This window comes from Gopherus evgoodei, chromosome 20 (assembly GCF_007399415.2).
Source record: "Gopherus evgoodei ecotype Sinaloan lineage chromosome 20, rGopEvg1_v1.p, whole genome shotgun sequence".
NCBI lineage: Eukaryota > Metazoa > Chordata > Testudines > Testudinidae > Gopherus > Gopherus evgoodei.
In genome coordinates this window covers 9,154,728-9,179,677 of record NC_044341.1, presented here as the reverse complement: position 1 = coordinate 9,179,677, position 24,950 = coordinate 9,154,728, and the positions used below count along the sequence as shown (strand labels likewise).

General features: G+C 48.2%; 1 protein-coding gene across 2 annotated transcripts in view; it reads right to left on the bottom strand.

Annotated features, from left to right (window-relative positions):
- The window catches only part of LDLRAP1 (low density lipoprotein receptor adaptor protein 1), a 41,986-nt gene extending 35,061 nt beyond the window's left edge, over positions 1 to 6,925 (bottom strand). The window contains exon 1 of one of the 2 annotated variants that reach the window (XM_030539152.1): positions 6,741 to 6,925. In XM_030539152.1, coding sequence (XP_030395012.1) covers positions 6,741 to 6,825 — 85 coding nt within the window. In that variant the 5' untranslated portion in view covers positions 6,826 to 6,925. The remainder of the gene's footprint in view (positions 1 to 6,740) is intronic. The other variant, XM_030539151.1, reaches the window with a different exon arrangement.
- Positions 6,926 to 24,950: the final 18,025 nt, after the last annotated feature.

Here is a 24,950-nt window from a genome sequence, read left to right as displayed (position 1 = left end):
CCCATATTCTCAAATAGTCGAGGATAGTGGTATCAAGGGGGGGCTGTAGCCGTGCTGTTTATATGCACCGCTGGGCCAATCAGCCTAGGAGAGGCACTGCAGGCCTAGCCTGAAGGCAGGCAAGGGACAGGAAAGAGGATCATATTGGTCCCTTCTGACCTATGAGTCTATGAGTGAGCAGCAGCAGCACTGAAGCCCTTTGAACACACAAGTGCATAGCAGGATTCTGGTGTCTTTCACAGCCCTAGCTACTCCCAGGCACACAGCAGCCACTGGAGAATCAGAGAAACCTCACCCAGACTGGGATTTCTGCGAACCTGAGTCCTGGTTCCAAGCAAGCCATACAGCCAGCACGCTCAACCCCGGGGCACTGGAGAGAGCCCGGCTGGACACCAGACTCTGACTCCTAACCCTGTTTATCCACTAGACTGGACAGCCCCGGTCCGGTTCACAGGGACAGAATGCAATTGACCAGAGCAGGGGCTGAACTGCAGTGGAAACAGCCTAAGGCACCAGGACTTGGAACGCTTTGTTGTTTCCCAGCACCAGTGGGGTTCTGGCACTCGGACTTGATACACTCACCCAGCGAGCAGGGCACGGAAAGAATCTATTTTGCTTGGCTAGCTTGAGTCTCAGCAGCCGCTGTACCAGGGGATGCTATTTTTAGCCACGCTTTGTTTATTATAAAGTTCCCCACCACCACCCTTGTGGCTATGTGGATAACCCGCTCTCAAAGTTCAGCGGGGAACCAAGGACAAGCCATCTGTTTACAGACACGATGCAAAAAGGGCTGAATTTTGTCAGCATCAGAGACTCTTTCAGTGTCAATGATTTCCTTGGCTTTCCACCCCTGTGATTCCAAAGTAAGTGAGGGTGGGGCAGCTTATGCGGTGTAGCAGTACAACTCTTGCAACACATCTCAAGCTCTGCTCGGAGGGACAGACATGCCTGTTATACTCCCACAGTGCTTTTCAGCCTCAGAGCACTTTACAAGCAGCTCTAGGAGCTGGAGAAGAGAGCACCAGGTTCCAAGCCAGGCACCTCTTGTTTGTTCAATCTGCTGCTCTTGTGATGACTTCCTCTGTGGCTTTCAACAAGCCACAACTTCTGCCCCACTTCTCTTCCACTCAACCCTCCTGCCCCAGGCGTAAAGTGCAAATGTGAATTGACCGGCTCCAGACTGATGCATACAGCACTTCCCAGCACAGAGACCGTGAACAGGTAAGTATTAGACTGTGTGAAGCAGGCGGACAATCTCTGCCATGAGGTCATCGTCGGAAGGCATGTCTTTTGAAAGGAGAATATTTCTTTTAAAGCCACCTGAAGCATCACTGCAAGTTTACTAGCCAACCTCTGCTATCAGAGACCTGGTATGTAAGTTGCCAACCCCAAACACACAGATCATGAAAGGTTGTTTGGTTTTTTTAAATTATTTTTTTTAAGTTTACCTTCTGGGTTTGGAGCCACGGCGGGGGCTGGAGGAGGGGGGGGGTCACCTTTTTGAACTTCTGAACCAGGAGGGCTAGAAACCGGTTTTTAAAGAAGGTAAATCCAAGGTTCACATAATCACAGGGCTCCAGGAACTGGGGCTTAACATTTGATTGTGGGGGGGGGGGAGAGAGGAGGTTAAGAGGCTCATGATAAAATGGTGAGTTGACCACACTGGCTACACAAGTAGGGGCGTGAAGACTGCGGTGGGGCCTTTCCATTTCCAGCACTGAGAGCAACAAAGGCCTCAGCCCGCTCCCGAAGCTGCACTGTGCTTGTATGCATGGGGTAGGGGTGGCAAGCACTGTGCATTGAGGCAGCTGAGTAATGTTACTTGGGCATCAAAGCAGCTAAGTAATCTTGCTCTGTGTGTTGCATATTCAGGCTGAGAGCAAGGGTTTTGAAGGGGTGGGAGAGGCCAAGGGAGAGGATCCTCAGGTCCCACTTTGATTCAGCGCCCCCAGTAGGGAAGTCTGAACACTTGACACTTTCAGAGGCACACAGCGGTGCTTGGTTAGGAAGGAAGCTCCAAGGAAGTACTCGGAGAGGAAGATGGTTTGTAGTCCAGGAAGGGGCAACCATCAGAGCGGGGATCATTCTGAGCATTGGCAGGAGCTCTCTATCAACTTCACCAAAACTGTTCCCTCCCCTGGATTTCCCCACTAGGACTCCCAAGACCTCTTGGGGCAAAAAGAAAAAGCCCAGCTTCCTCACATGGTGGGGAAAACATCGGGAAGTGCCCACTGCTCCCCTGGCTTGAATGATCAGCCCTTCACAACAGCTCACCCCTCCTCGGCTGGCGCAGCGGGATGGCGGAGACCATCAACTATACAGTACCAAGCACACCTTTGGTTAGATCTATGGTGCATGGCTCGCAAAAGAATTTAGATCAAGAATCACAATCAAATTGCAGTTGCTCAACGTTGAGAGAGGCAGACCTGAAAGGGGCTGCAAAGCTCTTGGTAGTTTATGCTTTGGTTTGGGAGGGGGATGGGCAGAATGGCTTGTTCTGATGTTCCTCCCCCATCTCCAGGAGTGCACACAGGTCACGGGCACCTCAAACAAACATTTTCAATTCACAAGCCAGCCAGTCTGCACGAACATCGTTCCCCCCGCCTCCACTTCCCCTCAAACACGGCTCGCTGTTGTTCGCATTTGCCACTCTCAGAACAGAAGAAACTTTTCTTCAGTCTTGAAATCTGCAAATATTTCAAGGTGACAGTTCCCTGGAGCATTTGCAGTTCACTGGATGTGCCCCTGGGGATGATGGCTTGGGGTTACTAGTCTCACTGCTGCTTCCAGCAAAAGTGTGAGAGAGTGTGTGTGGTGGTAGGTGTGAGTGTGAGAGCAGGGCCAGTGAGGGATGGAGCAAGGAAGGGAGTGGTGGTAGGGGTTGTGAGTGAGAGAGAGTTTTCAGAGTGAGTGTGTGTGTGTGAGAGACAGAGTGTGCAAGCAAGGAAGGGTGTGGTGGTAGGTGTGTGGGGAATAGATGTGTTCAGACCAGAAACTTTTTCCATCTTGGGGCCTCCAAACGGATTCCAAGATTAGATTTTCACAAGTCTCCATTCCAAAAGAGCTTTATAATTACCTTCATTTTGAGGGCAGGAGGGTGGGGGGCGCGAATTTAAAGCTAGATAACATACACACACACTCGAAGCCTTAGTAAGTCCAATGCAATCAAATATGCTCGTAACCGAGAGCCCTTTCTGCAAGAGGTCAGTATGCGTTTACCCGGAATCACCGCTACATTTACACAACAGATGTCTTTGCGCCAATTGACAGCGACTCCTGCTTTTCATTCCTATTTACTCAGCACGCAATAATTCTCATGCAATTCACAAGCTTGTTTAAGACAATTTAATAGTAGAGTCCAAATGGCTTCAGTCTACAACCAAAATCTGGTTTGCTTTTTAACTCTCTAGCTGGGTACGTGTCAGAAAAATCCCACTCCGCCACTCTCTGCAGACCCTGTACCAAGTTTCAGCCCAGTGCCAAAGCACCTACCGCAGAGTTAAACTCTTGCTTAGGATTCCTGCAGAGTGCCGAGACAGCACTCCGGCAGCAGTGTGGTCATTTCAGATCCAGAGATACCAGCCTCTTAATCCTTAAAAGAGGCAAAAAAACCTGGAGTGAATCTCAGCGGATTAGTAAAAATCAAGCAGTTTGATCTTGCCACCATGTAGTGAAGTCTCTAGACACTAGGGGTTTCTACTGGCACAGGAAAAACTGGCAAAGGAAAATATTTCATTCTTAAAACTGGATTAGTGCACTTTGGTATGCTGCAGGAATCTTGGGCTTTCCTGCACACCTGCTGGTACTGCACCTCTGACAAGAGCACTTAGCAAAAACCCCACTTATCTCCTCCCATGTGTTTCTTCACAGAGCTTTTAAGGAGATGGAAAAATGCCAGGTTAGTCCAGGATCCTATCAATGGACAGGTCTGTGCATATGCACCACGGTGAGTCAGAACCAGAAGGGGAGCAGTCACACTCTAGCACTTTAGGCCTTATGGAAGAAGGCGCAGCCTGGAGGATCGGACCAGCTCTTAGAGAGTGTTGAGCAGGAGGCTCTTCCCAGCCTTGGGACATGGAGTTAGGAGTGGGTGAAGGAGACAAAAGAACCAGTCGGAGAATCTTGGGTGGAACAGAGAGGCTGGGACATCCCATGGGAGGAAATGAAATCAGAGAGCAGCTGCTTTAGAAGGTGAAGACAAGAAGCTTGATCTGAATGAACCAACGCAAAGATACAAGGGACAGGAGCTCAAGGTGATCCTGGGAGCAGCATTCTGGATACACTGAAGGGATGGAGATGGGGAGAAGGATATACCTCCCATGGCAGGAAATTAATATCTCATACCCCCATCCAAGCTGCAGCAGAGAGGAGAGAGAGAGAGAGAAAACACACAGGGTTTAGATGCTGGGAGAGGAGTCAGAGATCCCACCAAGGTTGAGAGGCCAGGCAGGCAGGAGTATCGTAACAGTGCTAAAAACAACTAAGAAGGGGATGAAAGTGGAAAAAAGTCCACTTCAAACCCTTTCATTATTGTGTGGGAGCAGGGAAAGGAACCAGGGCTCTGTGTGTACATGGCGGGTGCCCAGCAGCCTTTGAATGAATGAAAGTTACAGCTACTGTCCAAAGCTCAAGAATCTAGTACCCAGCTGGATGGAATGTAAAAAAAATCTTACTGCAATGCTTGATTTTTCAAACTGGCATCCTGGCTGTAGCATATTTTTAAGCCAGCTAATAAAACCAAAGTTACAAGTTAACCACTGATTTGACTCTGGGTAAAGTACAACTAAACCAAAGCCAAAAATCCTACTGCAGAGCTTTAACCCTTTCCATGAACCTGGCACCCTTTGAGATCCACCAGTGATGGGACAAGAAGGAGAAGAAGAATCCAGACTGACTAAGAGGAGTTCAGGGCTAACATCTGCCACGATGGCCGCATGTGTTCTCTCTAAGCCTGCCCTCCAACCGACTAATGCATGTCTACTATGACACACCACATTAAGATGTGTAAATTGCTCAGCAGGCAAGAGCGTTGTGTGGTCTCATTACACTCCATTCTTCTCCTGGGAATGCAGCAACTTTTGTTTGCTTAGAGTTTCCTTTTGCACAAAAGGAAAGAAAACCCAGACATTCCACGGTCAAGGACAACAATCCCAAAGCTGTCAAGCCACAGGTCAAGTAGGGTGGTTGGTCTGCAAAAGGCAAGATTTGGGGTAGAGAAGGGCTCATTTAGGGGGTTGAGAAATATACTGCCTGGCCTCTCCTAAAGGAAGTCAAGTCAGCGATCCCTGGTAGGAACAGTCTGACAGCAGAGCTATGGAGTTCGGCAGAGTTTGCAGGTAAGCAGACGCAACTCACTAAATTGGCTCAAGACATCCAAGCAGGCAGATAACCTCACCTAGACAGCTCAGCGATCCCTAAAAGATGGCGTTATAACTCCAGATGCAAGGAAGAGGAATTCCTTGCTTAGCCACCATCTCATTATCAATCACGAGAAGCAACACACACAGTGGCCTCATTCACTCTGCGGAGACTTTAAGTAACTATTAACCCCGCTTTACATTGTCCTACTTAGAATCATAGAATCTCCAGGCTGGCAGGGACCTCAGGAGGTATCTAGTCCAACCCCCTGCTCACAGCAGGACCAATCCCCAACTAAATCATCCCAGCCAGGGCTTTGCCAAACCTGACCTTAAAAACCTCTAAGGCAGGAGATTCCACCACCTCCCTAGGGAACCCATTCCAGTGCTTCACCACCCTCCTAGTGAAAAAGTTTTTCCTAATATCCAACCTAAACCTCCCTCACTGCAACTTGAGACCATTACTCCTTGTTCTGTCATCTGGTACCACTGACAACAGTCTAGACCCACCCCCTTTGGAACCCCCTTTCAGGTAGCTGAAAGCAGCTATCAAATCCCCCCTCATTCTTCTCTTCATACATGCTCATTCAGCTGTGGGCTAAGAACATTTTCACTATTTTCCATTTGCAGACGGGGCTCCGGACTGTCCAAACCAGAAGGCAGCACAAGCCAGGCCCCAACCTGCTCCCCCAGAGGGTAGGGCCAGGGAGCAGAACAATACACCCGTCCAGGTGTGTAGTGGGGTTTTCGGGAGTGCTCTGGGCTGGACCCTCTGCTTAACTGAGAAGGGAGGGAGCAGAGGAGAGATTTCACTGTATGGCTGGAGAGAAGAGCTAAGGCTGGATACAGGGTCCACCGGGGAGGGGTGCGGGGGGGAAGCCCACCCCATCCCCCAGGTCAGCAACATTCTGACATGAGAACCGGCCTCAGCCCCACCCCAGCGGGCTCCCACCCCTGCCTGCTCTCGGCCGGCCAGCGACAGGCAGAGGCTCCCGGGACCGCTCCCAAAGCAAAGCAGGTCACTTGGGGAGAAGCAAACCCTGTTCCCGGCTGCCCCATGCCAGGGGCCGGCCCAGCAGAGCGCACCGCCGGGCACTGCCCGTGCCAAGGGCCGGCCCAGCAGAGCGCACCGCCAGGCACTGCCCGTGCCAAGGGCCAGCCCAGCAGAGCGCACCGCCGGGCACTGCCCGTGCCAGGGGCCGGCCCAGCAGAGCGCACCGCCGGGCACTGCCCGTGCCAAGGGCCGGCCCAGCAGAGCGCACCGCCGGGCACTGCCCGTGCCAAGGGCCGGCCCAGCAGAGCGCACCGCCGGGCGCTGCCCCGGGCCTGGGAGGGACCAGCCGCCGCCCGGGCTCAGCACCCCGCTCCCGCCCGGGGACTCACTCTTGTGCTTGCCGCTGCCCCAGGACTGCTTGGCGGCGCTGGGGCTCCGGATGATGGCCCGGCCCGCCGACCGCAGCGCCTCCATGGCGCGCCCCAAACTCTCGCCAACAAACTTTTCCCGGCGCGGCGGCTGCTGCGGGCTGCCCGGAGCCGCCTCCCGGCCCGGGCGGTCGAGGGATGATCGCGTGCGGGAAGTGGGAGGATCGCGCTGCAAATCCGCCCCGGGCTGGGGTGGTGACGCGGCTGCTCCCTCCCCGGCCGGGCAGCACCTCCCCGCCCAGCTGAGCAGGGGCTGGAGCCCAGCCAGTCTGCAAAGCAGCTGCCCAGAGCAGCGGGAGGGAGGGAGGTGTGTGTGTGTCACTGGCCCCGGGGGTCATGTCAGGCCTGGGCCCCCACTGGGGTAGAGAATCATAGAATCTCAGGGTTGGAAGGTCCCTCAGGAGGGATCTAGTCCAAGCCCCTGCTCAAAGCAGGACCAATCCCCAGACAGATTTTTACCCCAGTTCCCTCAATGGTCCCCTCAAGGATTGAACTCACAGCCCTGGGCTTAACAGGCCAATGAACAAACCCCTGAGCTGTCATGTTCGTGTGCTGCAGGAATGTGTTCATCAGGGCTGGACACAATGGCCTGTCCCCCATGCAAGAGATTTTAATTGCCCATGTCATTTGATCACGTGGCAGCCACTCCTCAAATACTGAGACCCTCCCTGTATAGCTCATCTCCATTGATTAGACTCTTCCTTTTGGTATGCATACTTCCATCTTTTCGTGTTCTCTGTATGTATAAATATCTCCTGTCTGTGTGTTCCATTCTATGCATCCGAAGAAGTGAGCTGTCGCTCACGAAAGCTCATGCGGAAATAAATTTGTTAGTCTCTAAGGTGGCACAAGTACTCCTGTTCTTTTTCCCTGTATTATAGTGAAGGAGGCCTCATGTTTAAATCAGTCAGCTCATCTGTCCCCACACATATACAGTAAATGCCTTGGCAACTCCAGCATGATTTTGCCTCTCCACCCCCAAATTATCAAATCAGTGGTCTTTTCACATCCTATTTTATGGCACTGGTGACCCTCTTTCATATAAGCTTGATTCACCATTCTGATAAGTGCAGAGCGTATTTGGATTTTGAATTGAAAATCATTTATACCATGTGATTACTGCATTGTATAATGTACAGACCCTGGCAATAAGCACCGAGAACGACTATCAAAAGGCTGTAATGTGTTAAAAAGCCATGGGAAGAACAATTTTATTTTTTGTTTCCTTAAAGCCTCAAATGTAGTACAAGCAAATTCCATGCAATAGTTTAGTATCACTTTTAATAAAGGGTTGTATATGTGTAACTCCATGTGTAACTTGATTTCAGCTGGCTAGTAGGAGGCTAAGTGTTGGTAGGGTTAGGGCCTAGCGGGCTTGTTGAGATTAAAGGGATATTATCGGAAGTGGGGGAGGGGGACTAGGCCCAAAATGTAGGTTTTGTAAAATAATTTTTTTACAGGTTTTACAGAACTTCCTATTAATAGATATATTTTAATGTAACTGAAAACAGCTGTTTGATTGAATTTAAACATTCCCATCTGGTGTTGGCAATCCAAACCTTGCAGCATTGCTCTGGTACACGAGGAGCCAGAAAGCAAAAGCAATTTAGAAAGAAAAGTAGAATTGACTAAGCGATTTCCATTGTCAAAACTGAGTGAAATGCAAGAAAGGGATAAACTGCACGAATAATGAAAAGTAAATTAGATTAAAGATAGTCTTTTGGTTTTAACAATCTAACCTATTAGTAATATTTCCCCCAAAAATACACTGTCTGATTTTTAACCTGACAGTAGCCCTTTAAGAGCAACAGCTGTGGTCTGAATTTGAAACATGAGATTTAAATTAGCTGCTATCAAAAGATACAGCTGGTTGTGTAATGCAGCTGGTAGAGAACAGCATGGGCATGTTGTAAGTGTACAATGAAGTCAGTTTAAAGGTCCCTGTAAAGCTGTAGGCCCCGATTCAGCAAAACCCTTAAGCATGTGCTTAAATCCATCCTTGTTCAGGAAAACACACAGCCATATTTGCCTTTAAGCACGTGTTTAAAGCGGCATTGAAGCCAAGGGGTTTAAGCACTCCATAAATGCTTTGCTGAATTGAAGCCCTGTGGCTGAGAGATGTTGGCTGAGCCCGCTCCCCAAATTGCAGCGTGCATTGTGCTTGAGTGTTTCATCCTTGCCAACCGCTGAATGGCCATCCAGATACTCTTTAAAGTTCTGTAACAAACTAGCTGATCAATCCACATGGCAGGCTTTTGATGCAGCCGGTGTTCCATTTTTCCTCTTCTCATGTCTACAGTTTTCTGGGTTTGGCACCATCGTCAGCTAAGTTTATCACAATGTTTACCTCGGGCAGCAGTTTCAGCACCTTCGCACAGCTTCCTTCCCACCGCTTCCCCTGTAGCAATTGCACAAACAAGCCACTCGTCAAAAACAGGGCATGCTCCTGTCTTGCGTGCAGCACCCTCGCATGTGCAGCATTCCCTGCTCGGCCATCTGTCCCCTGCCAGCAACTTGTACATGTTGTTGAGTTTTTAGCACCTTCAGGGTGCCCGGCCTACATTCTCAGACACTGCGTGTTGATGCTCTGGCTGCATGGGGCTGGTTTTTTTTTGGATGCTGACTGTTCTGAGGACAAACTCCAGCTGCAAATGTGTCCTCCACTGCTGATTTTTTTCCCAGTGAACTGCCAGCATCAGTGTCAATGTCTTTCCCTGGGCTGTGCTGAAAACACCGTCTCAGACGGTAGGGCTGTGTGGGAGTAGCAGAACATATTTTCTCCAAGTGTCGCAGCAGCTTGAGAGGGGAGAGACAGTGACAGCATGACGGCAGCCGGAGTGAGAGAGGCTAGTAATCAAATCAAGGTCTCCTGCACGGCCATGCAGCACTTCCAAGCCAGTCTCCGCAAAGGAATAATTTATGTTTAAAATAGCCTTGTAATCTAGCAAGCTTTAAATCTCAGCCTTCGCTGCGCCATCTATTAGCACACCCAAAACTCCAGGGTCCTCTGTTCAACTTGTTTTCACTTTCAAGGCCCTTCACGCTATCCCCACCCTAGCCATCTTCTCTCCACTCAGTCTCAAAAGGTCGATTCCCACCTCCAGCCAGCCCATGATGCCAGCCTCCAGGGGCCCACTTGTTAAGTTTTCTACAGCCTCTTCACACTTTCTCCCTCCTGCCCCTCGTGTTTGGGGAAAGGTCCCTTGGAAACATCTGCAAAACTACTCCTCCTTCTCCTTCAAATCCCTTCTCAAAACTCTGCGTTTGCCAGGACGCCTAAAAATACTTGGACAATGGTGAGGCTGCTTGGTGCTGAGACCGCTGCCTGTCTGCTGACCAATATTGTCGCACTCGTTCCCCTGTACTACCCTCTTGGTTTGGCTCTATTTGTCCTGTTGTCTCATGTCCTACTTAGATTGCAAAACTCTTCGAGTCACGTCTGTCTAATTCTAGGACAGGAGCTCCTAAGTGCTACGATAATACAATAAATAATAATCAAATTATAATATAATACAGAGACCCACAGGTAGCTGTGTCCTTCTGTTGGGGGAAAATACACTTGCAAAATACGCATTTCTGGCAATCAATGTTTCATTGGCCATGCACTGTTGCAAGTTACCCTGATTACAAGTCAAGGTAAGTCCCTATTGGTGTTAGCTCCAGTGATTAAGTGGCAGCGTAGACACATCCCATTTCCAGGGTAATACAACCAGTGGTAGTGGTCCTTCCACTGCTGTCCCACAATCCATTGGCCCTGGCAGAAACAGCCCATATGGTCACCTTCTGCACTCCACTGCCCAGGAAAGTCAGCTGGGCCAGAAGCCACCTACCTTGGCCCTCACGTGCAAGCCAATTTGTTTTGTGTTCTCTCTGGGCATTCAGAGCTTACACATTGCACACCACTAGTAACAGAATTTATATGCACTAATATTCAGAATAATGCTTTGCACTTATATATCACTTTTCATAGGAGGATCTCCTAGTACTTTACAAAACTGTAATGAATTTAGTGCAGCTTGTCCCTATATGGGGTGTTGGACTAAACGTATTTCACTGCTGGAACGAACTGTGGCACGTAGCAGCTAAGCTGAGCTCAGATCACTGAGTGAGTCATTGGGAGAGCCAGGACCTAAACCACCTGATTTCTATTTCCTTGCTCTTGGGTACGTCTACACTACAGGATAAATTCGAATTAGCTTAAACCGATTTTATAAACAGATATTATAAATGTCGATTGTGCGCAGTCCACACTAGCACATTAATCGGTGGTGTGCGTCCGTGGTCCAAGGCCTAGTGTCGATTTCTGGAGCAGTGCACTGTGGGTAGCTACTGTAAAATAATGAGGCCAATAACGTCGATTTGCGTCCACACTAACACCTAATCGATATAGTAATATCGATTTTAGCTTATCCTCTCGTTTTATAGGAGTACAGAAATCAATTTAAAGAGCCCTTTAAATCGATATAAGAGCAGTGTAGTGTGGACGGGTGCAGCGTTAAATCGATTTAACGCTGTTAAAATCGGTTTAACAGCGTAGTGTGGACCAGGCCTTGGTGCTAGATAAATCCTCTTCCATTCGGATTCACTAGAGGGAATTGGTTACAAAGAAACAGTTCTCCCTGTGATTTTTACTTTAGTCATATTGGTTTCATCAGCAATGGATTGAGGTGGAATAAAACTGAACTGGTGGTGTGACTGAAAGCACCACTGCCCTCTACTGGATGGAATCAGGACTGCTCAAATGTGCTCAGGCCTTATACTGCTACTAGCTAGGCAAGCTTCTCCTCCAGCTGAGGTAGCAGCCAGCTGTTTTGCAGCATGAGTCTCTGAGTTTATCCTGCTTTTTCAAGAAGAAGTTTTGATTTGCCATGGTGGGCAGCATGGTGATGGCCATGGAATTCTAAGGCAGGCCCAGATTTGCTCCAGTTTTAAATAATACTTAAAAACAAACAAACAAACACCCTCTCAATTGTAAGACAGCCACAATCAAGGCAGAAAGTGAACTAAGCAAACTCTGTCACAGTTGCTGGATGTGTGGGTCTTTCTAGTTACTTAAGAGCCAAAGACAAAAGAGTGCCTTGCCAGAGAAAGCGTGATCTGCTGTCTAGATTGCTCGACCTTTTCCATTCTGGGACCCTCTCTCTCCCCCTCTCCATCTAGCTGGGAAGGGTCAGGTGCTCACGCCCCCATCACCAGTTCACAACATCCAGCTTGAGAACCTCAGAATGGGGATTCCTGACACTGACTTACTATGGGGCTGTAGACTATTTCCTAAACAGCTCTGTGCCTCAGTTTACCCTTCCGTTACACAGGTGTAATTTCCACCATATGGGAGTGCTGGGAGGCTTAATTAATGAAAGTGAGTGTTTTTTAAATGAAATGAAATTTGATTCTCAGAGAGATGGCTTTACAGAAATAGTAGTATTAAAGTACTGTACAAATAAATGAGACTGACCCACAGGAGTTTTAGTGAGGCCTTTTGTTAATGGCAACTATTTTACATTCCTGTGCCCTTTGACTGCCATGGATTATGCTTTTGTCCACACAAAATGCTTTCTGCAAGTCACTGATTGTACCCAACACTGGCCAAACTGTGCGACGGGCATCCTCCTGTCAGGTCAATGGGACTTGGACTGGGCCCCATCAATATAAAAATCTGCGTCTGATTGAAGGGTTAAAATTTGGCAGCGTAAAATAAACAAAATGTAATAGCAGATTCTCTTGAAACAGATTATGGTACGAATTTCCTGTATGAGGTGAGGGGTGGAGTCAAGGTTTAAGGAGAATGCTGCACCACTATCCCACAGGGGGTCTGTCACATAATTTAGGTGTCAATCCCATAATTTAGGGCCTAGGAGCTGCTTAGGACAGTGCTTGACTGTGTTTCTAGCCTCAAGCGTTTCCCACCCCTAAGGTTTCTAGCCTTCTCCTGAGGTGACTGTCCCGCTAACCTGGAGCGATTTCAAACTCAGGAGCAATCGCCACATGCCTTGTGAGACATGTGCTTCACGCCTCACCAGTAACGGCCAGATTTTCTCTTGCTTTGAGTTTGTCACCAGTGCAACCTGCTGGCATTCTGCTTCGGTAGCACCGTGTTCCCACTTGGAGCTGGAGTATGTGAGCCGCAACCTGGGCAGGGCCAGAGAGAATCAGGCTATATTTATTTTACAGACCCAGAGGATGCGTGAATCTCTTTTCAGCAGCACGTGCTCAGATCCTGATGCCAGAAGGGGCAGAGCTATGCCAGGCTAGCTAATGTGCTAGTTGCAAATGGTTCATGATTGCAATTTTCCGCTGTAGTTTCCCTGACTACTGTGGCCCGATCATTCTTTTTCTGGCCTAGCAGAACCACACTCACAAGTTACCTTCACACATGCCATGATTTCACCAGGGCCTGATGAAATGCATCCTAGAATACTCAAGGAGTTAATGGAAGAGGTATCTGAGCCTCTAGCTATTATCTTTGGGAAATCATGGGAGACGGGGGAGATTCCAGAAGACTGGAAGGGGGCAAATATAGTGCCCATCTATAAAAAGGGAAATAAAAACAGCCCAGGAAACTACAGACCAGTTAGTTTAACTTCTGTGCCAGGGAAGATAATGGAGCAGGTAATCAAGAATCATCTGCAAACACTTGGAAGGTGGTAAGGTGATAGGGAATAGCCAGCATGGATTTGTAAAGAGCAAATCGGTCAAACTAATTTGATAGCGTTCTTTGATAGGATAACGAGCCTTGTGGATAAGGGGAGAAGCGGTGGATGTGATATACCTAGACGTTAGTAAGGCATTTGATACAGTCTCGCATGATATTCTTATAGATAGCTAGGAAAGTACAATTTAGATGGGGCTACTATAAGGTGGTGCATAACTGGCTGGATAACCGTACTCAGAGAGTAGTTTGTTAATAGCTCCCATCCTGCTGGAAAGGTATAACAAGTGGGGTTCCGCAGGGGTCTGTTTTGGGACCGGTTCTGTTCAATATCTTCATCAACGATTTAGATGTTGGCATAGAAAGTACGCTTATTAAGTTTTGCGGACGATACCAACTGGGAGGGATAGCAACTGCTTTGGAGGACAGGGTCAAAATTCAAAATGATCTGGACAAGTTGGAGAAATGGTCTGAGGTAAAACAGGTGAAGTTCAATAAAGATAAATGCAAAGTGCTCCACTTAGGAAGGACAATCAGTTTCACACATACAGAATGGGAAGAGACTGTCTAGGAAGAGAGTATGGCAGAAAGAGATCTAGGGGTCATAGTGGACCACAAGCTTATATGAGGTCAACAGTGTTGATACTGTTGCAAAAAAAGCAAACATGATTCTGGGATGCAATTAACAGGTGTGTTGTAAACCAGACACGAGAAGTCCGTCTTCCGCTTTACTCTGCGCTGGTTAGGCCTCAACTGGAGTATTGTGTCCAGTTCTGGGCACCGCATTTCAAGAAGATGTGGAGAAATTGGAGAGGGTCCAGAGAAGAGCAACAGAATGATTAAAGGTCTTGAGAACATGACCTATGAAGGAAGGCTGAGGAATTGGTTTGTTTAGTTGGAAAAGAGAAGACTGAGAGGGGACATGATAGCAGTTTTCAGGTATCTAAAAGGTGTCATCAGAGGAGGGAGAAAAACTTGTTCACCTTAGCCTCCAATGATAGAACAAGAAGTCAATGGGCTTAAGCTGCAGCAAGGGAGATTTAGGTTGGACATTAGGAAAAAGTTCCTAACTGTCAGGGTAGTTAAACACTGGAAATAGATTGCCTAGGGAAGTTGTGGAATCTCCATCGCTGGAGATATTTAAGAGTAGGTTAGATAAATGTCTATCAGGGATGGTCTAGACAGTATTGGTCCTGCCAATGAGGGCAGGGGACTGGACTCGATGACCTCTCAAGGTCCCTTCCAGTCCTAGAGTCTATGAGTCTATGAGTGTCCTAGCCTGGGTCACAGACAAAACCAAACAGACTGCTGAGCCCCAGCTGAGAAGGAAGCCCTCTGGCCTTGAACTAGCAGCAAGTTCAGTCTAATCAAGGTCTGCCGGCCTCTCAGGCCCAGCAGATTAATGGACCCAAGGCATGGACACGAGCCAGTATCTTGCTCCTAGAGGCAGTTCCTGCAGGCCGGGGTCGAGGAATGTTGGAGAGACAGTACCGGGAGGCTTTACCCTGGGTGCTGTCCATGCTAGGAACATAGGGCTCGCCAGATTGGATCAGAACTCTGGTCCATCCTCTCCAGCAGCCTCTGACAGTGGCCAGCGCCCGGGTGCAGGAAATCTCCTAATCTCTAGTTATTAGCCATTGGCTTAAAGCATAAGGTCTAATATCCCTTCCACAATTTGTGTCAGCATGAACTAGTCTAGCTCTGGTTATTCTTGTTACCCTTAAAAATGCCCAACCCCGGTTTGAATACTGCTCAGTTTCTGGCCCCAGGACATCCCTCCTCAAAGGTATTAAGGTGCCCTATTGCCTCTGAAATCATTGAGAGTTCGACGCCTTGTTAGAGAGGTCCAAGGCCTGAGTTCCACAGCTGAAAAAACGTGCTATCCAGCCTCGGGGTGCTTTTACTTCTGAACTGTTACAAAATGGCACCAAGCCCTGCCCTGGCAGCCAAAATCACTGCGCACATTTCCCACTTAAGAAATAAGTAAAATAAGACAACACCCTCCCCCGGACCCAGAGCTCTCACAGAACTTTCTTACCTGCCCTGCCTCTGAAATCATGTTCCCGTTTGTCACTGTTAAAAGGAAAAGGATGTGAGTAAACAAAGGGAAAAGCAAGTGGGAGAGATGAAAATCTCCAGGCTCGGTGGGGAAACAGCAGTGGGTGATGGACAGAAAACCCAAATCAATGGTCGTCCGTCATCTAGGGGAAGAGAAGCTTGTTTGAACCAGGAGTGTTTGTGTTTGCTCCCCTTCACACTCACTTCTCTTCCCCCACTTTAAATCTGCAGCAGAGAGAAGTGTGGGTCTGCCATAACCACTGACATCCCCGTGACCCAGGGGTTCTCAAACTGGGGGTCGGAACCCCTCAGGGGTTGCGAGGTTATTACAGCCTCCACCCCAAACCCTGCTTTGCCACCAGCATTATAATGGTGTTAAATATACAGAAATTGTTTTTAATTGATATGGGGGGGTCCGCACTTGGAGGCTTGCTATGTACAAGGGGTCACCTGTACACTAGACTGAGAACCGCTGCATAACCCAAATCCAAATATTGGCACAGTTCACCTGCAAGGTTACTAAGAAAACAAAACCATTCCACATCCCTAATGACTCTTATAATAATAATCTGCTTTTCTGTATCTGTAACTCTCAAGGGACCCCACAAAAGGTCCATATCAATATCCCAATTTTACAGAGGGGGAACTGAGCAGGGCTGGTGCAACCCATTAGGCGACCTAGGAGTCAGCTAGGGCACTAGCACTTGGGGGCGGCATTTCAGGTCATCGGATTAGGTGGGAGACCTGGGCAGGGGGGGCTTGGGGAGTGGTGCCTGCAGCAAGTAGGGGGGTGCAGCACTCAGCGGAACTGCTCCCCGCCCCAGCTCACCTCTGCTCCGCCTCCTCCCTGAGCACCCACCCTACTCTGCTTCTCTCCCTCCCAGGCTTGCGGCACCAAACAGCTGATTGGCGCCACAAGCCTGGGAGGCGGAGAAGTGGAGCGGCGACGGCGTGCCTCGGGAGGAGGCGGAGCAGAGGTGAGCTGGGGCGGGGAGCTGCTGCACAGCTCCCTGGGCCGGGTGAGCTGCTGTGGGGGGGCCCTCAGGGCAGAGGGAGGAGCTGCTGCGGGGGAGGATGCCTGGGGGGGATGCGGAGAGCTGCCACAGGGCTGAGGGGGCACAAGGTGGAAGTTTCACCTAGGGCACAAAACATCCTCGCACTCGCCCTGAAACTGAGACATAGAAAGGCGGAGTGACACACCCACGATCACCCAGCAAGCATGTATAAATCAGCTCTCCCGTCTCCCATCCCTGCCCTCTGGCTGCTCGATCACAGCTGCTCCTGCACTGTACAATTTACAATGGAATTGCTTCCCGTGGTCTGGGCTCTCTTGTTTTCCATCGGCCGGAGACACTGCAGCAGCAGCAATTGTAGAAATGGAATATGAACTCGAGCAAAAATTCCCACTGAAGAAAATAAGCATTTGCCTTAGCAGAGGGCTGCAGGATTAGGTCCAATGCATTACTGCTCTAGGTGGAATCTGGCCAAGACACCAAAGTGCATGGGTTCTGGAGGGAGCATAGATAAAGGAGATAAATGCCATGCGCTATTTCCCGGGGGCAGGGGTGGTTCCTTCACAAACTCACACTCATGTTGCAACAACACCACACATATTCCTCCCTTCCCCCTAGACACATTCACCACATGCTCATGCCCTGAGCCACATTTGAAACAGGATACACTCATATTCCCCACACCGACACAGAAACTACCCACACAGACATTCAGCACACACGTGCTATCTCCACAGCCACTACCACAACACATAGTGAGGGCCCCATTCTCCCTAAACACTGAGCAACACTCAACATCCACCAACACAATGACACACTCATGACACAACACACATCCCCATCCATCACTTGCGTGCACACAGTCTTTAGAAGACTTCCAGAGTTGTTTTTAGTGATTGCTATACATAAAAATACAGGTCGCTGTTCACATTTCCAGCACCCCAGCTGACAGCTGCAAAAAGTTGACACGTGCCGGAAAAATCTTAGCTGGCATCAAAACAGGCAGAGCTCTTGCAAAAAATGCAAAGTGTTGACATCGTCCCCACATGCAACTCGGAAAACAACTGCAGTGCTGGTCAATTTCAGGGCTGTCCCGGGAGGGCGGGGGGGGGGCAAATGGGGCAATTTGCCCCAGGCCCTGGGCCCTGCAGGGGCCCCCATGAGAGTTTTTCGGAGGCCCCTAGAGTGGGTTCTTCACTCGCTCCGGGGGGCCCCAGAAAACTCTTGTGGGGCCTGGGGCACCAGAGCTTCTTCCGCTCCAGGTCTTCAGGGGCAATTCAGCGGCAGGGGTGTCCTTCTGCTCTGGGACCCACCTCCAAAGTGCCCCGGAGACTCACGGCGGGGGGGGTCCTTCCGCCTCAGGACCTGCCACCAAAGTGCCGGGTCTTCGGCGGCAATTCGGCAGTGGGGAGGCCTCGCTGCTGAAGACCCCAGGCCCCCTGAATCCTCTGGGCGGCCCTAGTCAATTTCAGCAATGGCTTAACCATGACACGTGGACCACATGGCCCCCCTGGCCATCTCAGTTCTCCAGAGCATGTGCTGGTCACAGACCCCACAGCCTAGCACTACTGTTCAGCAAACATATTGTCTGCCATTTCCCTTTCACTCTTCAGGGCAGTTACTGTATGCTGTGATGGATTCTGGTGCCCTGGGGATGCTAGCAGACAGATTCGGCAAGAAGTGCTCCACTCCAGCTGTAGTGCAGCCTGCTGTTCTAAAGCAAATTAATCACTGGTGAAACTCTTCCACTGACCTTACTAGGTTGAGGTCAAAACTTTCAGGGCTCAGATTCTCCTGGAATGTTGCACTGATGTAGCGGAGAGGTTCATCTGCCATTGATTTCAGTGGATGTTTTGCCTGAGTAAAGACAGCAGGATTGGGCCCTCTCCGAGGTTTTACTTTTATAGGTTATTTTTATATTTATTTTATTTCAGCTCACAAAGAGCCAGATGCTGATCTAAATTACACCAGTGTAAAACAGGATGAGCGCCACTAAAGGCAGACTGTACTGCACATTAACACCAGGGTAACTGAATTCAGAATCTGGGCCCAGATTTATATAATATAGCAAAGATAAAAAAACTTCAAACATCTAATATCAACTGTCAGAGTAAATAACCAGCACACACATGTTCAATGCTGTGCGAAGAATTGGTAAGGGAGCTCATATTATTACAATTCTATGCACTCCCGTAATAGCTGATGTCTGAGGATCTCAAAGCACCACGATAGACTGATGCCTCATGGTCAAAGTGTGAATCAGGGAATGAATCCAGGAGATTTCAGTGACTCACAAGTAGAGCTGGTGAAAAAAATTGTTGCCACAATTTTTCCATCCCAAAATGCTGTTTTCTCTAAACTCAAATGTTTTGCGGGAATGTGTTGATGTACGACAAAATTTTTGATGGAAAAGTTCCAAAATGATTTAAAATCAAAATGGAGTATTTGGTTCTGACTTTATCACTTCATTTTGTTCCAACTATTCCATTTGGTTTGGACTTCTACATTATATTTATTATTTATTTTGTTTAATTTTTTATATCATACTATAGTGTTTCAACATGGTTGAAACATTTTGTTTCAATAAGGTTCATTCTGTGTTTTCAAACTGAAATATTTTGGAATATTTTGTTCCACAAAATATTTTAATATTTTTGACTTTTTGTCCTGAGCTGGAACAAAAACAAATTTCAAAATATCACAATTTCCCACAAGATGAAAATTTCATTTTCCAACTGGCTTTACCTACAAGCGCTTGCTTCTCTAACCACTAGACTACACTGCCTCACTGAGAAGATGGCTTTTTCACAGACCTTTTCAAAGAAGGCTTGCCAGATTATCTGGTCATACTTAAGAAAGCTCAGCTAGATCTTTGGCAAACTCCCAAGCCTGATCCCAACCATGATCAAAACTCAAGATTCTTTTTCCGGCATCTTGTAATAGTGTGCTAAGATCCCGCTCTTTTAAAGGCTCCATCCAATGACCAATGAAAAGTCTTCAGCGGGTAATGGAACATGGCCTTAAAACAGGAAGATGGAAAGGATGCTGCATAAAATGCAGTGGATTTTCCTGTTTTAATTTTGTTCTTGTGTTTCACAGAAAATAGCCACCATGGGACAAGATTAGCCCATCCCCTCGTTAAATCTAACATATCCCTCATGCTTCTGAGCCTCCTATAGGAATACTTTCCCCCTCATTTCCTGGTTGGTCTGCATGGGATACTGATTGGCTCTGTGTATTTCTATGTCAAACAAAAAGTACAATGTTTGCATTTCTATCTGAGCTTTGGGCCATGTTCTGGAGTCCTTATGCAACAGGAGCTTTGGACTATGGTCCAAATTCTCTGAGGTAATTAGGTCCCTACGTCCCAATGAAATCAATCTAAACACCTTGCAGGATCTGGGCCTCAGCCAATGAGAGCTTTATTGTTTAAGGATTGCAGAATGTGGCTTGCTGGGCAGATCCTTATCTGGTGTAAATCAGTGAAATGGTCCATGGCGCTGGGCCAGTTTATGGCACTGGAAGAGCTGGGATTGGTTTCTGAGGGATCAGTCCTGCAAGGGCATGACAGCCCACTGGCTTCAATAGGAGGGACAGGTGCTCAGCGCCTTGCTGAATCAGCCCCCATGCAGTGAGAGATGGTTTATCAGTGAGAGATGGTGTGGTTCAGTGGACAGAGAACAGGCCTGGGGCTCAGGAGACCTAGATGCTATTCGGTGGCTCTGCCAATAGGCTCCTGGAGGACCTTGGGCCTCTTCACTCTTTGTGCCTCTGCTTTCCTCCCACCATTTATCTGTCTTATCCACAGGTGCTGGAAGTAGGGGTGCTGGGGGGCGGCCGCACCCCTTGGCTTGAAGAGGTTTCCGTCACATACAGTTTGGTTCAATGGCTCTCAGCAAAATTGTTCCAGCACCCCTGATCTTATCTGTTTAGATTACAGGCTGCTCTTCGGGGGCAGGAACTGCTCTTGCAATGTACCTAACTGAGTAGACCCCCCTGGCCCACCCCTGACTCTTGGTAGAGGCCTCTAGGTTTTACTGTAATATGAATACAGTTTGATTATACTTTTAAGTAATAATTAAATACATGAAAAAAGCAAACAAGTAATCCATGTTCTAGGTGAAAAATAACAAAATTACACAAAGTAAAAACTATTTCCTCATGTTTATCTCCCCCCCGCCCCCGCAGTTCCTTACATCTCCTTGTCAATTGCTGGAAGTGGGCCATTTTCATTACACTACAAACAGTTCTTTTTCTCTCCTGCTGCTAACAGCTCACCTTAACTGATCACTCTCCTTATAGCGTGTATGGTAACACCCATTGTTTCATGTTCTCTGTAAATATATATCTTCCTACTGTATTTTCCACTCCATGCATCTGATGAAGCGGGGCTATAGCCCACGAAAGCTTATGCCCAAATAAATGTGTTAGTCTCTAAGGTGCCACAAGTACTTCTGGTCTTTTTGCAGATACAGACAAACGTGGCTGTTATTCTGAAACAACAAAAGACAAACGCAGAGCCTTTTCCTACAGCCCTTACTCACACAAGCAAATACTCCAATTAGTTTCATCTGCTGCTTGCGTGGGTACGGATTTCTCATGGAAGGGTTTGCAGAATCAAACCCTTATTTAAAAAGAAAAAAAAAAGTTTTTATCCTTTTCTGATTTATTGAAATCAAGAGCCAAAACAGACCCTACTTCCCACTAATCTCGCATCTTTACCACAAGTCAGTCCACAGCAAAATTTCGTTGCCAAGTTAGGGACCCTCTGGAAAACAGAATTTATAGTGCAAATGCTGATGGAGTTCATTCAAATAGCGTAAAAAGCCCTGGCTGCTCATTCTAATAATAGCGCCGAGACCAATTCAATACCTTCTTAATTATAACCATTTTTCATCGCTTCCTTAAGCAAACTCTCTTCTTTTTTGTCTGCCCAGCAAAACTGTCTCTGTCCTGTTATGTGTTAAATTGATACACTTCTTGGATGCTATTTCTGCACCAGCACCACAGTCTGATTCATTGGATTCAGTAACACGTTGCCAGGAGATCAGCTTTCACTGCTGTTGTGTTGTTTGTTTTAAAGTTCAGATTGTACCAGCACATCAATGCAACGTGCAGTCAGGAACAAAACCTCGGCGGTTGTGTGGACGGAACAGAACAGATGGGCAGTGACTTGCTGCTCCAGTTGCCGGGAATTTGAAGCTAATAATAATTGTAACCATCCCTTTTCGTCTCATTTTAATCCTGGTAATCTCTTTACGCTGCATTCGGATTGTTGTTTCCTTTGTGTGCTGGGATCCCTCCCCCCAGCCAGGAGATGCGCTTTTCCCTTTGAAAAGGGACCATCCAATGCCAAATGTTGTTATTAAAACTTTATAACCAAACTAATTCCACCCCCCGGAACTAAAGAGAGGCTGGGCTGGGTTCTGAGGGAAGAGTTAGAGCAGGGAGGGTCTCAAACTTCACAGCACCGTGACCCTCTTCTGACAACAAAAAATATTACATGATTCCAGGAGGGGGACCGAAGCCTGAGCCCACCCAAGCCCTGCTGCCCCGGTGGGAGGACCTGTAATGTGAGTCCCACCGCCTTGGGCAGTGGAGCTCAGGCTTTGACTTTGGGCCCAGGCCTCAGCAAGTCTATCGCCAGCTCTGGCAACCCCATTATTAGGGTCGTGACCCACTTTGGAGTCCAGACCTACTGTTTGAGAACCGCTGATTTAGAGGGATGATGACAAGTTAAAAAAAAAACCTCGGGTTTAAAGCATTAGCTGGGGTGACAACAGGAGAATGGGAAGCGGGAGTCTCTGCTTCAGGCCCCACTCTGCCATGGATTTGGTTTGCAAATCTCGCATGATTTGTGGTGTTTTACATAAATCCCCTGATCCCAGAGTCACGTTATGATGGGAGCATCTCAGCTTTCAAGGTACCACAGGACTCTTTGCTGCTTTTTCAGCTTTCAGTGGAATGCCACCCCCCCTACAAAATCAAGTTTCTAGTCCTCATTGTTGAAGATAAATGCTTGAAAATGTGGCCTCTAAAGGCTTACAGAACCAGCAGGCCAGTAGAAAGCCTGTCCGTCCCCTGCAATTTTGTTATTTTTAAAAACTCGTGATTTGGGGTGGGGGGCTGAGTCATGATGTTTGATTGCTTGGCATTGGTAATCCTGGAATTTGGCCAAGTGGCTGAGGGCCAGAAGCTGCTTGGTGCTCAGTGCTTTTGAGAATCTGGCCGTTATTCCGCTTTGGGGCTTGATTTTCCAAAGTGCTGAGCACACACTTCTCCAGATGAAGACAAGGGGAGCTGCAGGTCCTAAACGTTTCTGACAATCAGGCCCTCTCGGCATCCTCACCTGGAAAATAATCCAGACCCTCACAGGGTTGTTGTGAGGCAAAATTAATTCATGGTTTTAAAGTGCTTTGAGATCCTTGGATGAGAGATGTTCTAGAACCAGTTATCATCACTGGGTAATGAGATCAATTCCCCTCTCCCTCTCACTCATGCAACCCAGCGATTTCCGGGGGGGTGTCAGGGTTGTAACAGAGAACAAAGCTTACTCTTAAGGAAATCACTAGGAATTTTGTCTGCATCAGGACTGCTGCACTGGTCCCTTGTTGAATCCCATCCTTGGTGTGTCTAATAAACATGTTTGCTCTGAATCTCTCTTTCTTTAACCCAGGTTCCCAGTCAATGGCCTCATGGCAGTGCCCAGCATTCATGTGTGTCTCTGAATAACTCCTCCACAGTCTACAATACCTTTTAGATCTTCACTCCACCCCGCCATGGACAGCGTTTATCTAGTTTCTGACTTCATGTTGTACATCATCCTGCCCTTATTTCTGCAGAATCAGGGGAATTTCTTTGGAAATCTATTTACTTTGAACCCTGCCAGGAGATGTAACGAGCTGGACTGAGGTGATGTTGACAGTTCAGGGTTAATAACTGTAGGCGTAAAGATCACGGTCCTTGAGCAAACAGTTCCCATGTAAGACCAGTGATCTCTCAGGAACTGGCTCTTGCTTTGTGTGCGTACAGCACTTGGCAGAATGGGCTCTTAAGTGGGAATGGGACTGGGGCTCTGGGAGCAATGGGTCTTTTCTGCCCCTTTATATCTGTCACAAACCTGAGACACCAATAATTCAGCTTATTGCTATTTCTGCAAATTCCCATTGCTATAAAAACCCCTGTCCCCATAGGCCTGGGCTTTCCCATGGATCCCTGAGAACTGCCAGGACTGGGGACAGGCCTCGGGGGGTTTTCATGGCACAGGACCCTCAACCTTCCACATCCCAATGGGATCATAAGAGGATCATTCTCCAGGGACACCCTCTCCCCTGAAGCCTCCCCTGCCATGAGCCTTACTGAAGGTGGATGTGTGATGAGCTGGACCATTGTAAGTTCTTTGGGCGGTGGCTGTCGGTATTATGTACCACTGACATTTATGGTGGTGTACGAGTGATGAATAGTAATCATATAATCCAGCAAGCGCGTGGTCATCCCAGCAGCCAATGTGGTTTTGATTTGCAACTTTAATTTGAGATAGCCTGTGCTTGGGGCCAGCCAATTTACATTCTGGTTCATAAGACTCCCTGCCATCTGCCTTGGCTGGTTCAAAGCACTGAGATTGATACACCCCTTGGGTCCCCATCCAAGCCTCTCCCAGTCCCCAGCCCAAATTTCTGCGGGAGTCTCTTATAGGAACTACGGCCTGGAAACGTAATTCCAGCTGTGTTGGCTGCGTGGTTCCTAATCTGCTGAAAACAGATTATTGCTGCTGAACGGTATGCGGGAGCTGGCTGTGCATTTATAAACACCATTATTTCTGTTAGTGTGGTACTTCCAGTCTCCTCTCTGCCACGTTTGTATGTAAAAAGAAGAGAACAAAGGGAGGTTATTGAAAAAGACAAAAAAAAAATGCAGCTCATGAAAAGGGCAACCTCACAGCAATGGGAGGTTTTAATTAATCAGATGTAAATTGGGACACGTCTTAATGCAAGAATGACTCGCAGCAGTGGCATATCAGCGGGCTGCTTCACATTTCTTAAGGGGAACAAGGACTTCTCGCTCCTGCTATGATCCTACTATCTTTGGTGGGGTAAACAGGCCACGAGCCACCTCGGAAAACGGCTTCCTAATAGAATACACTGCTGTCATCCATACATTTGATTCTATTGCAGGGTGAAGAACTGGACTGTAAGTCTCTTAGGGTATGTCTGCTGGAGGTGTGATTTCCAGCTACGGTAGACATGCCTGCCCTAGCCCAGACTGAGCTAGCGTGCTAAAAATAGCATGTAGCTATGGCTGCAGAGGAACCGGGACATGCGAGCAGCCCCAAGTACGTACCTAGGATCTCCGATGGGCTCAGACTCAGGGCTGCTAGCCCACCCTGCCACTGGGGTTGCCAACTCTCTGGGATTGGCCTGGAGTCTCCTGGTATCAGCACCGATATCCTGG